Source organism: Bos taurus, chromosome 22, assembly GCF_002263795.3.
Source record: "Bos taurus isolate L1 Dominette 01449 registration number 42190680 breed Hereford chromosome 22, ARS-UCD2.0, whole genome shotgun sequence".
Taxonomy (NCBI): Eukaryota; Metazoa; Chordata; class Mammalia; order Artiodactyla; family Bovidae; genus Bos; species Bos taurus.
Window position 1 is genome coordinate 21,654,154 of NC_037349.1, and position 17,598 is coordinate 21,671,751.

General features: G+C 45.9%; 1 protein-coding gene across 1 annotated transcript in view; it reads right to left on the reverse strand.

The window, feature by feature from the left end:
* The window catches only part of ITPR1 (inositol 1,4,5-trisphosphate receptor type 1), a 353,911-nt gene that overhangs the window by 131,370 nt on the left and 204,943 nt on the right, over positions 1 to 17,598 (reverse strand). The window contains exons 35-38 of the mRNA NM_001435139.1: positions 17,375 to 17,503; positions 6,771 to 6,891; positions 4,360 to 4,544; positions 384 to 532 (exon numbers count right to left, since the gene is read on the reverse strand). Coding sequence (NP_001422068.1) covers positions 384 to 532; positions 4,360 to 4,544; positions 6,771 to 6,891; positions 17,375 to 17,503 — 584 coding nt within the window. The remainder of the gene's footprint in view (positions 1 to 383; positions 533 to 4,359; positions 4,545 to 6,770; positions 6,892 to 17,374; positions 17,504 to 17,598) is intronic.

Here is a 17,598-nt window from a genome sequence, read left to right on the forward strand (position 1 = left end):
CCACGGCATAAAACGAGAAACTATAAAGCTGCTGGGAAACTATAAAGACTGTGAGGCCCTGGTAGGTTTGAGCTTTCTGAGGATTCGCGGGCCGTGGCTTTTGGAGTCCGTCAGTCCACGGGGGACATCCTGCCTGCATGTGGTGAGTGGAAGATGAACAACCGGGCGTGCGGTTCTCAAAGCAGAAGTTGTCACCCAACAACAGCGTTGCTAAGTAGGACTGCACCTACGCACTTCCTTTAGAACAGTCAGAACGGACCCCCCGCACTAGGCCCTGCTGTCTTCACCGAACACCAGGCCAGCCCCGCCTTCCCGGGAACAGTGCCGCGTCTGGTCATCGGGGTTCTGCCCCAGCGAGCACCGCGGCGGGAGGGGCTGCTTACTTGCAGATGAAGCCCCCGCTTTCACACTTCCTCCTGGCGTCCGTGTTCTCCGGGAAGAGCAGCTCGGGCCGGTGGAGGACATCCACCAGCACAGATAACTCGGCCTGCACCAGGGGCCGGAGACGGTCCTCCAGGGCCGAGACGATGTCCTGGAACGGAAGCACAGCCCGGGTGAGCAGCTCGGGCCGAGGCGACCACGGGAGAGTGGGAACATTCATTTCTGACCTGAGGCATGACCACAGACTATGCTGGGTTACAGTAACCTCAGCACCGTCTGGTATGTGCCTCAAGTTATTAGACATTGCCCAACGGTTACCTGAAGCATTAGACCCTGATGCGGAAAACAGAAATAACCAAAGACATAACATCCTTCCCACCCGCTCTGTGAGATGGTCCTTATGCTACCCAAGGGATCATTCCATATGTTTTAAAATAGGATGCAAAAAGTACATTCGACAACATGGAAAGGTGTCTACATTACAAGTGTAAAAAAAATGGCCAAACAATAGTATGGACTCTACGATCCACTTTTTATCCACAACATTAATGTCTAAAGGATACGCAGCAAACATTAAAACATCATTAGTGATTTTCTCTGAGAGGTGGGATTACAGGTGACTCCAGTTTTCTTCTATTTAGTGGTACTTGTGAGTATTGCCAAATTATTTCCAATGAGCATGAATTATTCATATAATAAAATATCATATAAAACATGAGAACACAAATGAATGAACATGCTGTATCAACATGCTAAATACATGTACCCTGATAGCATGATGGTCTTCAAATGCAAAACACATAGCTGTAGGAAAGGAAAACAGAGAGAAGTTGAAAGAGCAGCAAAACCAACACAACAAACACCATATAAAGGCAAATGGCAGGAAACAGATGAGAAATTATCTCCAAAAGATGCTAAAGTCTGCCGTCTGGCTTGCTAACTGAGAACCAAGCTACCGGCAAGCTGGCTACGAAGGGCAGAACACGACACGCTGGGGAAGATCAGATAATTCACCAGGAAGCTTTGCATGGAGAAAGCCCACTTTAATTGCACTCATCTCAATCAGGGACCCAAATTTCATAGGCCCCAAATTCACAAAGAATTGAGTGATCTTTTATCTAGAAACTAAAACTTATGAATATAATTCTACTTCATCTTACATGTAACAAAATTTGTCATCACTCAATCATATTTAGGATGCATTCAAGAATGCATGAATAAATCAAACTGCTTTGGGGAGGGGGCCATATTCCCAACAATATTATGAGAGTACCCTGCAACATCCCTTAGTTTGGAATGACTTTCACAGCACAGTCAGAGAGAGGGTCGCTTTGGCAAAATTCTTTGAGAATTTTGTCAGTTTCCCTAACAGTTCTCTCTGGGAAAGCACCCAATTTCCTCTTCTTCAACAGTGACTGGTCCTAACTCTGGCAATTCGTTATCTGTCTCCAGCTTTTGTACAAGATTGAAACAGTTCTTCGGCATCGTGTTCACGAAATCTTGCATCTTTTGCCAGGTTGGAACTTCACATTGCAATTGATTTGCATTGTATTGTCAAATGTAGAACATTCGGCAATCGGGGAGAGACCAACAGACAAGGGTGGCGAAGCGATGGGCAGGGGGAGATGCCAGTGTTAAGTGAGGGGGATGTCTGAATGGGGGTTAATTATATAAGCACTGCATTTGCAAGTTAATGTTCTCACATTATGACAACTTTTGCCATTCTGAGCAATCTCGTAACTGCAGGGACTCAGACAGACAATAACTCATTAGATAAATAAGGATCGCTTTGGCTACTGGCCAAATCTTTAAAACAAGCACTGCCTAAACTTATGTATTTTATTCTGTTACCCAAGAATATGTGTAATGATCTAAGAAGAGCAGGTGTGTTTCTAAGCCACAGATAATTCAGTTTGAGCAGGAGAAAATGCTGTGTGTTCATCCAGTTATGAGTCTACAATACAGTGACCTTCCTCCTTCTAAACCATAGTGGAGATCAAGAAACACTCCATGGGGAATCAGGCTACCTTTGTTTAAGAAGTGGCTCTGTCATGACAAGGCTCAAATTGCATCCACCCAGCTCTGCGGGCTCCAGCCAAGCTAACCTTCCTGAGGTCTCTGTGCTGTATTCTCCCCTGTGGAATGGTCTCCTTACAAGCTCTTCCCTTCCCTTCCGTTCTTTAAGTCAGTCCCCCTGTCCCCTGGTCTTGGTTCCAATGTTCTTTCCCCAGCAATGCCTTTGTTGACCACCACCCCCAGCGCCAGGCAAGATGAGCTTCCTCATCAGTATGTTTCATAGCACTGCTCACTCCTCTGCAGTGTCTGTCTCTCTTACCATTTTACTTCTATCTGTGTGATTTGATCATTGTTTTTCTCCCTGTCCAACAATGCAGACTCTATGAAGGTCAAGATTATTTTAGCTTTGGTTGCTGTATCCCCTGTGCCTAGGGTGGGGCTGATGAATGCATCAATGAACTCTTTTGTCTTTAGGTAACTTGTGTCACCCTCAGAGATTCATTTACTTCACTTATTAATGATAATTATTACGGTCATAAGGATAACGACCATAATAATATTAAGAAGAGCAGGTCACTGATCAAGTGACCTGGCTCACTACATGCCAGGTTCTGCTCTTTGTGCTTTAAGTGTATTGCATTTTCCACTGCTGTACAAGCACTGCAGTATAAACGATTTTGCAAGCTCTTCTTCAACAAATGGTGGTCTGTGTCCTCTCCCCTTGAACCTAAGTGGACATATGTCACTATCTTGACCCAAAGAATATGACAGAAAGGATGCCATGTGATTTCTGAAGCCAGGTCATTAAGGCAATATAGCTTTTACTTATCTATCTCTCCAGACTTATCTTGGGACCCGGCCGCCATGTTGTGAGGAAGCCCATACTCTATGGGGAGGCTCCGTGTAGATATTTTAGGTGAGAGCTGAGGTCTCAGCTAACGATCAGTATCAACTGCCAAACGTGTGGATGAGTGAGATTTCAAGGTGAGTCCAAACACAACCACCATCGGACTGCAACTGCATGAACGAACTTGAGCAAGAAACACCTTGCTGAGCCCAGTAACCTCCAGAACAGTCAAAGAATAAAATAATCTCTGTTGTCATTTCTTAGGCAGTCACAAGTGACCGGAACGTCTTAAGTCTCTTAATCTTCGTATCAGCCCCATGACGTAGGTGTTACTATTACATGATTTTTACAAGTTAGGAAATTGGAGAAATTAAGTAACTTCCCTAAGGTTATGCATTTCTAAGCCGCGGAGCCACGATCGGGCGCTGGCTTGAGATCACACTCTGCACCATGGCACCAAGCTCCTCTGAAGGATTTGTGATTCTATAACCATGGTCCATGTGTCATCTGTGAGGAAACCACCTGAGGTGCTTGTTCAAAGGAAGATGTTGATATTACGGAGCGTGGTTAAACGTTTAACATCATCTAATCCTCACTACTCTCCCTCTTAACAAAAGAAGAGCACGTCTCTTTGTAGGTACTAAGTAAACAGAGTAGAATCTAGCTAGAATTTAGTAACACTTTTATTTTCATTTGGCTCATTTGATAGAAAACTCCTCTCTCAGTTACGATTACACTTGTTTACCTACTGATTCAAGAGGCCAAAATCCCAAGATGATGGGGAAAAAAATAGGAGCTGTTACACTCTTATTCTAAGCATCCTCTTCTAACACTGATTTATTCCTTCCTAATAAGTGACAAGGGACTTCTTGAAAAAGAGATTTGAAAATCCATGAACAACCTCTGAAGACCATGACTTTGTCAGGAGTATTTTTGGGTCCCGAGGAGCTTTGCTCTCCTGGCCCAACACACACATATGCATTTGACTACCCACTCATCACACTGATACCCCCTGGGGCCAACCCCGGATTTTTCCCTGGCTCAAGGAAGCCCTTCAGTGTGGGGAGCCCCCTCAGGCCGGGTTACGGGTCGCTTCCATCAGCGCTGGGCATTACCTGCAGTCTCTCGATGATGTTCCGGTAGTCCCTGGAAGCGGCCAGGACAGAGTCTCTGCGGGCAGCATTGCGGGCCGTCAGCCGCCAGTTCATGGCGGTTTTCTGCACGAGGTTGTGGGACTTGAGGAAGAGGTTGTTGACCTGACTGTCCAAGTCCACGGGAATGGCAATGGCCCGGCTCTTGGCTGCACAGGAGAGATGGGGCTTGTGAGCCCACAGCTCTGATGAGAGACCCCCAGAAATGCAAACTGCCCCCCTCATCCCACAGGCAGGCGTGTCCATGCCCACAACGTTAGCGTGGATATGCAGTTCAGCTGAACCTCACTATCTGTTAGGTCGGGTTTTCCAATGTGAATTCTGAGGCCAGCTGCTGTGAGGAAAATTACATGCTACGAGGTCATACAGTTCAGGTAGGTCCAATGGGCTTCTTCAATGAATGGCTTCTTAGGGGCTCAGATATATCGATACATTTTAAGAATTATCAAAACAGGGAACTCATCTAACCAGTAAACTGCTTTTTGAAAAATTTTCTGGTTTTGTATTCTTTCAACCATCTATAAAGTGCTGTTTTAAGCCAAACATAGTACAAAAGACAACATCTAGTATGACATAAGCTATGCTGTCCAGACAAGCTGTTGTTTTCCTTTTAACCTGCTTCAAAAAAAAGGGCAACTCCGGTCTCATCACGAGAAAACCAGTCAAACCCACAAAGGGGGAACATTCTACAGATACTCGACTAGGACATCTGAGGATGGTCAAGGCCACAGAAAATAAGGAAGGTCTGGACCCACTCCAGTATTCTTGCCTGGAGAATCCCATGGACAGGGGAGCCTGGCAGGCTACAGTCCATGGGGTTGCAGAGTCAGACATGACCGAGCATGCACACATGAGAAATTGTCGCAGACCAGAGACAACTAAACGCTATGTGGTGGCCTACATGTTACTGTGAACAGAAAAAGGGCATTAGTGGGAAAAGGGCTGAAAACCAAGTCTGGACGTTTAGTTCATAGCAATAGGCCAATCTGAGTTTCTTAGTTTTGACAAACATAGCTGGTAATGTAAGATGCAGACATCAGGGGAAACTGGCTGAAGGGTAGATGGGAACTCTGTGTTATCCTGGCAGTGTTCTTAAAAGTCTAAATTTATTGCCAAATAAAAAGTTAATTTAAAAATTAAGTTAGATAACCAGACGAACAAGCCTTCTTTCTATCTGGGAGATCCAATAACGTTAAAAAAAAAACAAAACAAAACAGTAAGACAATTCTTGCCTGTCTTCAAAGCTCCATGCCAGCAGAAGCACAAAAGTGCTGGCTGGGGTTCATGGACTGTGCAGTTTTCATGGTCCACTGTCTCACAAACACCAACGCTCCTTGCCTTTTCTCATCACTGCCAAGACTGTTAAAACATTTCCTCTCTCTGACGATCACTGAGCTAGCGAACTCAGCAACTTGCCCCACTTTTAACCAACAACCTCAAGAGGCACCATCATATATGGGCAGAATTCAGGGTGATCAGAGCCCTATTTTATCACATCATGAACCTATAATAATGTACACCCTTTCAAAAGCTTAATCTTTTATTGTGAAATTGTGCCACGTAAATAATAAAAAGACACGAGCGCTTGCCATACACATATAAAGGGAATTAGGCAGGGAAGACTGCGATCGGGCAACAAGCCCAATGGAACACAACTGCTCAACAGCACTAAGAGCCCTACTCGTCTTCTCTGGGGTCTCCAGGGAGCTAAAGAGCTACTAGAGGCAGATAACCCTTCTCGATTTAGGAAGGAAGGCTTTCCCTTTTCATAGTATTTATGGGGAGGGGGTGGAAGAGTGCAACAGATCAGACACCGACAAAATCAGGATGAAGTAATGGTCATAACTTCCTTTCAAAGCTGCCGACAAGGGGCGATGGGGAGCAGGAGGGGAGGGGGCAGGGGATGGAGAAGCTTTATCACCGAGAGGCAGGAGGAAGCAGGCCGCCATCTCTGACAAAGGGTGTTCCCCGGGGGTGGACATGCACTTTGCATGAAAAGAAAGTTCCCATATGGTCAACTATGTTTACCGGATTCAACAGATGACTTTCTCGAACGAGGGTCTTCCCAGCCCCCTGGACGCACTTGAGCACGCTGGAACTCGCCAAGGCCTGCCTAACATTTAACCACGCAATCTGGCTTTTCAAAGCCTACCTTTCTTTGGCACTTGCTGGCTCTGAACTTTGGGGCGTGCGAGCTTGGAGAGATGAAAGGGAGGTTTAAGAATCAAGAAGATGGTGGTTCCAGCTCTGGGTCTGCAGCCTCTGGTGTGAGGGAGCTCTGCAGAGCTATGGAGCTGGCGCTCTGTCCAGGGTGGCCTTGATCACTGCTGGATGGCCTGTTTCCATGTGGGATCCAAACCGAGGTGGAGTCTTACCTACATCAGAGAGCACCCGGATGCAGCTCTCCACCGAGGCCTTCTGGCTTGGCATGAGCCAGTTGCAGTGGTAAACCCGGAACACACCTTGCAGAAGCTGCACAAAGACGGGCTGGCGAGTCTGCAAGAAAGAGGACAAGGAGGAGGCCGTGTGAAGACATTTATTTGTGAGTGGCTGAGACACTGGTCAGAAGCAGACACTGCCCGGAACCACAGGTTCACAGACCCTTAGGCACGAGTGGGAGGGGGTGGCCAGTGATGAACAGGATTCCAGAAGTGGCCGAGCCAACGGAGACCAAGTCAGAGGTGTTTTGAGGCAATGCACAAACTCGATGCTAAGTCTGACCACTGGACGGAGCAGTGGAATCACAGCCTCAACGCTGGTGTTCTTGTCTCGTAACCAAGTGGCTGTGTGATTGTAGGCAAGTCACTTTACTTCTCTGACCTTTAACTTCATGCAATATATAATATACAAAGACTGAGGCTGACAAACTCCCAGAGTTCTTTTCAGATGTTATATGAGTAGAACCGTATTTTTTAATCAGCCTTGATAAACTGGTAAGTGGATCTCACCTAGAATACTCCTGTTTATTTCAGGCAGTGTCTCCAATGATAAAAGGAGAATATGGTTCTCATGGTGACTATGCAAAAGTGTTCATCTGCCACAGGTGAGTGCTTACAAGTTAACTGCAGAGGAAGATCTATCCCTTTCCATGATAGTATAAATTTGTACTCATTTTAAAAGAAGTCAAACAAGGACTTTAGCAATCTGACACTGACTTCCTGAAGGCATCTGCAAACTGTAATTTTGTCCTCCATCTGAAGCTATCTGCATCGGGGTAGCTTTAGACCTGCATGGTAAAGGTCACCGTGGACGGTACACTACTCCACTGGTCTGCAATTTGTAGGAGGATGTACTTGCCTATCCCCTCTGAAACACAGGAGGACTTAATATAACAAAGAAAAAAGTACTGAAAATATACTACAAAAGTTTCTTAGATGAAAGGAAAACAAGTGTAAAGTGCTAGGGGCAAAGGAAGATCAATGTAAGAAATTAAAATGGGTTATGAGATCGTGTATATGTGGAATCTAAAAAAAAATGATACAACTGAATTTATGTACAAAACATAAGTAGACTCACAGACATAGAAAACACACTTGCAGTTACCAAAGGGGAGAGGGATAAATTAGGTGTTTGGGATTAAAATATACATGCTGCTGCTAAGTCACTTCAGTTGTGTCCGACTCTGTGTGACCTCATAGACAGCAGCCCCCCAGGCTCCCCCGTCCCTGGGATTCTCCAGGCAAGAACACTGGAGTGGGTTGCCATTGCCTTCTCCAATGCATGAAAGTGAAAAGTGAAAGTGAAGTCGCTCAGTCGTATCCGACCGACCCCATGGACTGCAGCCTACCAGGCTCCTCCGTCCATGAGATTTTCCAGCCAAGAGTACTGGAGTGGGGTGCCACTGCCTTCTCCCAATATGCATGGGAGAAGGCAATGTATATGTAAAGAGATAACCAGCAAGGACTTAGTGTATAGCCCAGGGAAATATACTCAATATCTTATAGTAACCTACAATGGAAAAGAACCTGAAAAAGAATAGACAGTGTATATGGATAACTGAATCACTCTGCTGTACATCTGAATCAAATGATCAAATATACTCCAATATAAAATAAAAGTGAAATTAAAAAAAAAAAAAACAGAAGCAGCAAAAAAATGCCTGCTCTGCTGAGGGGACAGCACAGTATTCCTGAGGGAATGTCCAGTCTTGGTGACCTGGGCTGGTGTCACATCCTTGGAGACGGGGCAGCCTTGGGTCTCAAGGCTGGACTGTCCTGGGGCTGAGGAAGCTGGCGAGGAAGTGGCGGCAAGTGAACACACCCCTCAAGACCAGTAGTGGTGCCCGGTTCTCCCCATCTCCAGATCCAGGTAGGCCCACCTATAGTCAAACAAAGCTTAGTGTAGTACCCAAAGGAAGTCAGATCCCTTGGACTGGACGAGTTCGGAACAGTCCCCCAGTCTCCAGGTGGGGTTGCCACCTCCAGACTCCATCCTTAGAGTCACCCTACCCATGGAAGACAGAACCCTCAGAAAAGCGGTGTTGCAAGGGTTGGGATTTGTCTAGGAGGCGAAAAATATGGGGAAGGGAGTAAGGAGACATAAGCTCCTGTGTCTAATTTACAAGCCACAAACCTGACTCTTACTAAGGCTCTGCTTGCCCAAGAAAGCCCAGTTGGGCATGAAGAAATGCTGCCGCCTCGTGGCCGTTTCTCATAACAACAACTTTTAAACGTGTGCCGATGGGCACGAAAAGACACAAGGCCTGTTGGGGACGAAGAAATGCTGCCGCCTTGTGGCCATTTCTCGTAACAACTTTAAAAGGAGGGCGGATGAGCACTGAATATTCAAGCCCTGCGGGAAAGCCTGGTGGGCTGCCGTCTATGGGGTCGCACAGAGTCGGACACGACTGAAGCGACTTAGCAGCAGCAGCGGGGCTATAAATGATATCTGACCTCAAGAAATACCTTGGTGTAGGTCATCAAAAAATAATTTTAAAAAACGGCAGAATTTTCCAGAACCCTATTTCAAGAGGTAAATCTCACTGTTTAAAGAAAAATAAAAACACATGAAAAGATGCTCAACTTCACTAATTATTAAGAGAAATGGAAATCAAATCACATTGAGGTATCACCCCACACCACTCAGAATGGTCATCCTCAAAAAGTCTTCAAAGAATAGATGCTGGACAAGGCGTGGAGAAAATTATGCCCTCCTATGCTGTTCGACAGAACAGAAATTGGTATAGCTACTACAAGGAACAACATGGGGAATCCTAAAAAAACAGAGCTACCAAATGATCCAGCAATCCCGCTACTAGGCATGTATCCAAAGACAACCTTAACTCAAAAAGACACAAGCACCCCAACTTTCACTACAATCCTATTTACAATAGTCAGGACAAGGAACCAACCAAAATATTCAGTTACAGGTGAATAGACACAGGAGGTGTGGTCCATACGGACAATGGAATATGACTCAGGCATTAAAAAAACACACAATGAAATAATGCCATCTGCAGCAACGTGGATGAACCTAGAGATGATAATACTAACAAGAGACAGAAAGACAAATATCATAAAATACCACTTAGAGATGGAATCTAAGAATTGACTCATATGAACCACTTGACAAAACAAACAGATTCAAAGACTTTTAAAAAATCTGATAGCTGCCAGAGATAAAGGTAGGGGGTGAGGGATAAATCAGAAGGTTGGCATGTTAATATACCATGCCATATGCACAGTAATAGAAACATATTTTAATAAAATAGACATCAACAAGGACCTACTATATATCACAGAGAACTCCACTCCACTCCACTTAGCGCTCTAACATAAATGAGTGAAGAGTCTAAAAAGCAGATATGTGGATATATACAAGTGAATCACATTCAACAAACACCAACACAGCAATGTATATAAACTATCCTCGAGGGGACCTTCCCAACCCAGGGACTGAACCCCATGTCTCATGTCTCCAGTGTCTGCAGGTGGGCTCTTCACCACTAGTGCCACCTGGGAAGCCCATAAAAACGACACAGCAAAGGATATAGTCAAACTAAAGTCAAATAAAACTTCAGTCAAATAAAAAGAAAGAAACGCCTATCACATCCCTGGAAAGAAAGAAATGGTGGAACATCTCTGCAGCCTGAGCAGGCTAGGGTCACAAGGCCGGACTGTGCTGGGGCTGAGGGAGGTGGGGAGGATGTACCAGCCAAAAGGCTCCCTTGGACCTGAAGTGCCTGGGCTCCCCAGGATGGACCCGCCATCCCCAGATCCAGGCTGGCCCTCTTAGACCCAAGTCAAACCCAGTGCCTGAAAAGGATGGTGGACCTGCTGGGCAGGAAGACCTCTGCAAACTCACCTGGTCCCCAGGATCCTGGTGGTGGGGCTCCCACTTCCAGCCTTCTTCCTTTGGGCCGCCCCACCCACCTGCCATCTACCTACAGTACCCTCAGCGCGGCACTTCTGCAGGGCTTGGGATTTGCTTGGGGGTGGTGGGCAAGGGTAAGTGGGGAAAGATAATGAGATGTGTGTCCGGGCAATTTCCACTCTAATTTACAACCCAGAAACATGACTTTCTCTAAGGCTCTGGTTTCCCAAGTTACATCAGTGGGGAATGAAGAAGTGCTGCCGCCTTCCCACAACTACAACTTGAAAACCCTTCAATTTGGGCACTTAGGAACCCTGCCCTCAAGAAATGCTCGACGGGAAGTAATTGAAGATGAATTCAAAACAGGGCCGACTCTCAGAAGCCAATTTCAAGCGCTAAATTATCCTCAAATTCTTAAAAAGAAAACTCCCATGAAAATACGCTCAGCATCCCTAATGATTCACTTCAGTTCAGTTCAGTCACTCAGTCCTGTCCAACTCTTTTCGACCCCATGAATCGCAGCACACCAGGCCTCCCTGTCCATCACAATCTCCCGGAGTTCATTCAAACTCACGTCCATCGAGTCAGTGATGCCATCCAGCCATCTCATCCTCTGTCGTCCCCTTCTCCTCCTGCCCCCAATCTCTCCCAGCATCAGAGTCTTTTCCAATGAGTCAACTCTTCGCATGAGGTGGCCAAAGGACTGGAGTTTCAGCTTTAGCATCATTCCTTCCAAAGAAATCCCAGGGCTGATCTCCTTCAGAATGGACTGGTTGGATCTCCTTGCAGTCCAAGGGACTCTCAGGAGTCTTCTCCAACACCACAGTTCAAAAGCATCAATTCTTCGGTGCTCAGCTTTCTTCATAGTCCAACTCTCATATCCATACATGACCACTGGAAAAACCATAGCCTTGACTAGATGGACCTTTGCTGGGAAAGTAATGTCTCTGCTTTTGAATATGCTATCTAGGTTGGTCATAACTTTCCTTCAAAGGAGTAAGGGTCTTTTAATTTCATGGCTTCAGTCACCATCTGCAGTGATTTTGAAGCCCAAAAAAATAAAGTCTGACACTGTTTCCGCTGGTTCCTCATTTATTTCCCATGAAGTGATGGGACCGGATGCCATGATCTTAGTTTTCTGAATGTTGAGCTTTAAGCCAACTTTTTCACTCTCTTCTTTCACTTTCATCAAGAGGCTTTTTAGTTCCTCTTCACTTTCTAATTGCACTTATCTCACACGCTAGTAAAGTAATTCTCAAAATTCTCCAAGCCAGGCTTCAGCAATACATGAACTGTGAACTTCCAGATGTTCAAGCTGGTTTTAGAAAAGGCAGAGGAACCAGAGATCAAATTGCCAACATCTGCTGGATCATTGGAAAAGCAAGATAGTTCCAGAAAAACATCTATTTCTGCTTTATTGACTATGTCAAAGCCTTTGACTGTGTGGATCACAATAAACTGTGGAAAATTCTGAAAGAGATGGGAATACCAGACCACCTGACCTGCCTCTTGAGAAATCTGTATGCAGGTCAGGAAGCAACAGTTAGAACTGGACATGGAACAACAGACTGGTTCCAAATAGGAAAAGGAGTACATCAAGGCTGTATATTGTCACCCTGCTTATTTAACTTCTATGCAGAGTACATCATGAGAAACGCTGGGCTGGAAGAAGCACAAGCTGGAATCAAGATTACCGGGAGAAATATCAATAACCTCAGATACGCAGATGACACCACTCTAATGATTCAGTTCCGTTCAGTTCAGTCGCTCAGTCGTGTCTGACTCTTTGCAAGCCCATGAATCGCAGCATGCCAGGCCTCCCTGTCTATCACCAATTCCCGGAGTTCACTCAGACTCATGTCCATTGAGTCAGTGATGCCATCCAGCCATCTCATCCTCTGTCGTCCCCTTCTCCTCCTGACCCTAATCCCTCCCAGCATCAGAGTCTTTACCAATGAGTCAAGTCTTTGCATGAGGTGGCCAGAGTACTGGAGTTTCAGCTTTAGCATCATTCCTTCCAAAGAAATCCCAGGGCTGATCTCCTTCAGAATGGATTGGTTGGATTTCCTTGCAGTCAAATGCAAATCAAAACGATGAGGAGGTTATTCCCAAGCAACAGTCATTAAAAAGTCTACATGCTAGAGAGGGCCTGAAGAAAAGGGAACTTAGTACGCTGTTGGTGGAAATACATAATGGTAACAATCACTATGGGGAACAGTATAGAAATCCCTTCAAAAAAAAAAAAAAATAGGGCTCCCATGAGATTCCAAGATTTCACTCCTGGGTGGGCATGTCTTCAGAGAAAACCATCCTTCCAAAAGACACAAGCACCCCAACAATGTCTGTGGCACTATTTACAATAGCCAAGGCATGGGCACACAGAAATGACCACCCACAGATGAATGGATGAGGATATGCTACACGTACCCAATGGATTAAGACTCAGCAGGAAACAGGAGAAAATCACGCCATTTGCAGCAACAAGAATGGACTGTGAGATGATCCCACCAGGTCCACTAAGTCAGACAGAGCAAGACAAACATCAGTTATCACTTACACATCACATTTCAAAACTGATCACAGTGAACCAATGTTCAAATCAAAACGAGACTCACAGACAGGAAACTTAGAGTTAATGAGGGGGAAGCTGGGCAAGGGGTAAGGAGAAATTAGGAGGTTGGGATTAACATAAACACAATGATATTCATAAAATTGATGGTCAAGGTGGACCTGCTGGAAGCACAGGGAACTCTACTCAGCACTGTAATAACCTACGTGGGAGAAGAATCCAAAAAAGAAGAGCTAAGAGTGTAAGTGAATCAAGTTGCTGCAGAACTCAAACACACGCAACACAGCGTACCAACTGTACTACAATAGAAACAATAAAAATCAATGAAAATAAGTCCTACTCTGAACCCATCAAACCTCAGTGACCCGGGCTGGTGTCACATTCCTCGAGCCTGAGCAGGCTTGCGTCCCAAGGCTGGACTGTGCTTGGGCTGAGGGAGCTGGGGAGGATGTACCAGCTGATGAGGCCGCCTCGGACCTGTAGTTCTTGGTCCCCTCTGATGGAGTGTGAGACGGGGACTCAATGGCCTAACTTAAAGGAAGAAGAATCCTTCAACTAAATGAATTCAATTGAGCCAACATTTATTGAGCATCTGCTCTGTTCCCATCTGGCACTTGAATAAACAAAAGACGAGTCAATCAGCCAGAGCAACTGATTCCTAATTTCCTATTCTAATGGCCAATCTGGGGGCACCAGCTCACACAACCTCTTGGGCTGATGAACATGGCTGCCCAGCACTTTCTGCCTGAGATTCTCCCCTGTTTAGTTCTCAAGGCTCTGTTTTGCTCATGAATTCCACCCTGAGGGCAAGATAACCCCTTAATCTCCCTCTGGCCTGTTGTATAATTTGTCCTTAATTATCTGTGCTCTGCCCAGGTCCTTTCTAGTCTACCTCTTCTTTTTCCTGCCAAGACGTGCACTAGCAAGCATTTATACTTGGACTTCAGAGTTCCCTTCTCCTGAGTCTACGCAATTCATTTGCTCACTCATCCAATGAGCACCTCCCAGGGGCCAGGCATGGTGCTCAGGATAGAACAGCATCTGAGACACGTCTCTGCCCCCCTCACCCCACTCCCTTGTAGCTTGCAGTCTAGCAGGACACAGTACCAGCTGCCAGTTGTTAAGCAACTCCTGTGTACCAGGCATTGTGATAGCTATTCATAAACATTAATTCTCCCAGTCATCCGCAGGTCACACTGGGTCATCATCCCAGTCATACTATAACCCTATTTAACGTGTAAGAAAAGGGTTCTGAAGCTCTGAGATCTCCCCAAGTTCACAGAACTGGGAAGGACTGGAACCCAACTCTGTCCTGCTTTAAAAGCCTCCAAAGATTTTTTTTTTTTTAAAATAACTTTACTTATTTATGGCTGTGCTGGTTTCCTGTCACTGCCTGAGCTTTCTCTAGCTGCAGCAGGTGGGGTTGCTCTCTAGGCGTGTTGCACAGGTTTCTCATTGTGGTGGCTTCTCTTGTTGCAGAGTGCAGGCTCCAGGGTGTACGGGCTTCACAGCTGCAGCTCCCAGGCTCAGCAGTTGTGGTGCGAGGCTTAGTCGCTCCGCGGCATGTGGAATCTTCCCCGAGCAGAGATGGAACTCACGTCTACTGCATTGGCAGGTAGATTCTCTACCGCAGTGCCACCCGGGAAGCTCCAAAAGGCTTCAAAGTTCTGTCGTTCCTCCCAGAACCCACATTTCCAGCCGCCCCTTGGACATTTCACTGGTGCCTTAAATGCAGCAAAACTCCAAGTCCACCATTTTCCTCCCCCAGAAACACAGGCTAAAGGAAGGAAGGGAAGATACAAAACATGGGAGGAAGGAAGGACGAAGGTACAAATCTAGCTGAGGAAACAAGACGCAGGCTTTGCAGCAAATAAGACAGGTGAGGACAGCTTCGGAAACAGTATTGCTTCAAAATAATTATTCTAGAAATCCAGCTTGGACTATGTATTTTAATTATACTTGGATAACCGGGGCCTCGCTCCGGACGTGAAAGGTTGAAGTTGATTTCTCTGGCCCCCACTGCCTAATAATTGGGTTAAACGTGGTTTCAGAGCAAAGGCAATGGAAGGAGAGAACAGGGACCAACACCAAAAACACTGAACACAAATTCCTGTCTCAGGTCAGTTCAGTCGCTCAGTCGTGTCCGAGTCTTCGCGGCCCCATGAATCGCAGCACGCCAGGCCTCCCTGTCCGTCACCAAGTCCCGGAGTTCACCCAGACTCATGTGCATCGAGTCAGTGATGCCATCCAGCCATCTCATCCTCTGTCGTCCCCTTCTCCTCCTGCCCCCAATCCCTCCCAGCATCGGGGTCTTTTCCAATGAGTCAACTCATCGCATGAGGTGGCTAAAGTATTGGAGTTTCAATGGTTTCCAATTACTTTGACTGACTGAGCTTGACATTTGCTTTTGCAACACTGTTTCACAGTCTCTAGGAGTATGGGACTTGCCTCACAGCAATGGTCACTTTTAATTACAAGAGAAGCAAGTTCATCCTGATTAACCAAAGCAGTTGGCTCTGAGTAGAATGGCTCTTGGTAAGGCGCACATTTTGGCCTCTAACAACTCACGTGCTTGGGATCTAGCAAGTTCTTATTCCCCAATGACACAAAAACCATCCACAGGTATTCTAAAGGTGGCATTCTTACTTAATGACACTTTAGAGATAACTGAAGGCTAGCAAAGAAGCTAAATTAAACAGCAGGTTACCAACAATTCCTAAGAAAACATATCTCACTAAAAATTCCAGAATTCAAGTTTTAGAGTCAGACAGATCTGGGTTGAAATCATGGTTTTGCAATTAGCAGTGGTGACCATGGTTGAGGATGGTAATTTAATCCCCTGAGCCTCAATCTGTTCACCTGAAAAACGGGGATAATACCACGAGTACTAAGTTAATATGAACTCCTCTGCATGAGTAACAGAATAGCGGTTTCTAATAAATGTTCCAGTGATATCATACTGACCATGAATCACTCTCCTCTTGGAGAATTTACCTTAATTAAGGTTATCTGTCTACAATTCAACCAGCCTGGGCCACGCATCAACCCCAGGACACCCTCCATCTATATGCATGACAAGGATGGTTACTGCTGCTCTTCTGGCCCACTGGAGACCAAGTCCTGTTTTCAACCTGCAGGCTGTGTACACGGACCCGCCGTAAGACTCCCACGGCCAATGACCCAGACCTCAGTTACAGAAAGAAGAGTGACTTTTCCAAGAATAATGAAAACATCTCCCAGGTCCAGGGATTCACATGTTTGAAACTCCTAAGTACACTGACCATCAGCCTGCAGGGCTGCTGCACAACTCCAGGGGGCACCAGTGATCAGCACATGCTGGGGCTGGTGGGATGTGGTAGCCACAGTATCAAGGCTCAAGGACGTCTCATTCCTGCTGGCCACGTAACCCCTTCTGATGAACTGTAGGCACACATGTGGGCTTATAATGGAGACTCCCAGACATGTTTTATTAAGTGTTGGACTTTCCTACTGGTCCAGTGGTGAAGAACCTGCCTGCCGATGCAGGGGATATGGGCTCCATCCCAGGTCTGCAAAGATCCCTCGTGCCACACAGTCACTAAGCCTGTGCACCGCAACTACTGAGCCTGTGCCCTAGAGCCCAGGAGCCGTACCCACTGAGCCCACGCACGCACCTACTGAAGCCCTCTCACCATGAAAAGCCCGAGCACAGCAACTAAAGAAAGCCCATGTGTAACAACACAGACCCAGTGTGGCCAAAAGAAAAAAAAATACATAATTTTCTTAAAAAGTGTTAACATGCTACCACTCATTTGAAAGCTGCTTGTCTTTCTAAGGTTAGAGGTAAGGAATCAACAAGATTAAAGAGAGGGAAAAAAGAAGGCATTTTCAGGAAAAAAATCAATAGCCATAGAACCATCTGATACAGAAAAACATTCTCAGCTACTTCATTATCCACGCAATTCCTGTAAAAACCATCCTCCACGAAGAGAGAAGCATCTGTTATTAATGCTTCACGGAGGGCTGGCTCATCCGCAGCCGCTCACTCCAGAATCAGCACCAAGTCCGTCTGCCGAGGATCTCCTGGGAGTTACCTGCATCTCTGTTCATACTTCTTACCTGCAGAGTTGTACTCTGGTCTGAGAAGGGAGAACTGAAGAACGTGGTGACGATGCTCATGACGATTTCGGTGACGTACTTCTCCAGAATCGAGTCTGCGTGTTTCCTGTCGCTCGTGTTGTTACAGGCCTGGAGGACAAGTCAACGCTTTAGACCTTGTACCAAACCCTGCAAGTTCCTTGTAAAATTAAGAAATCGATGACTATTTCTGCTAATTACCCTTA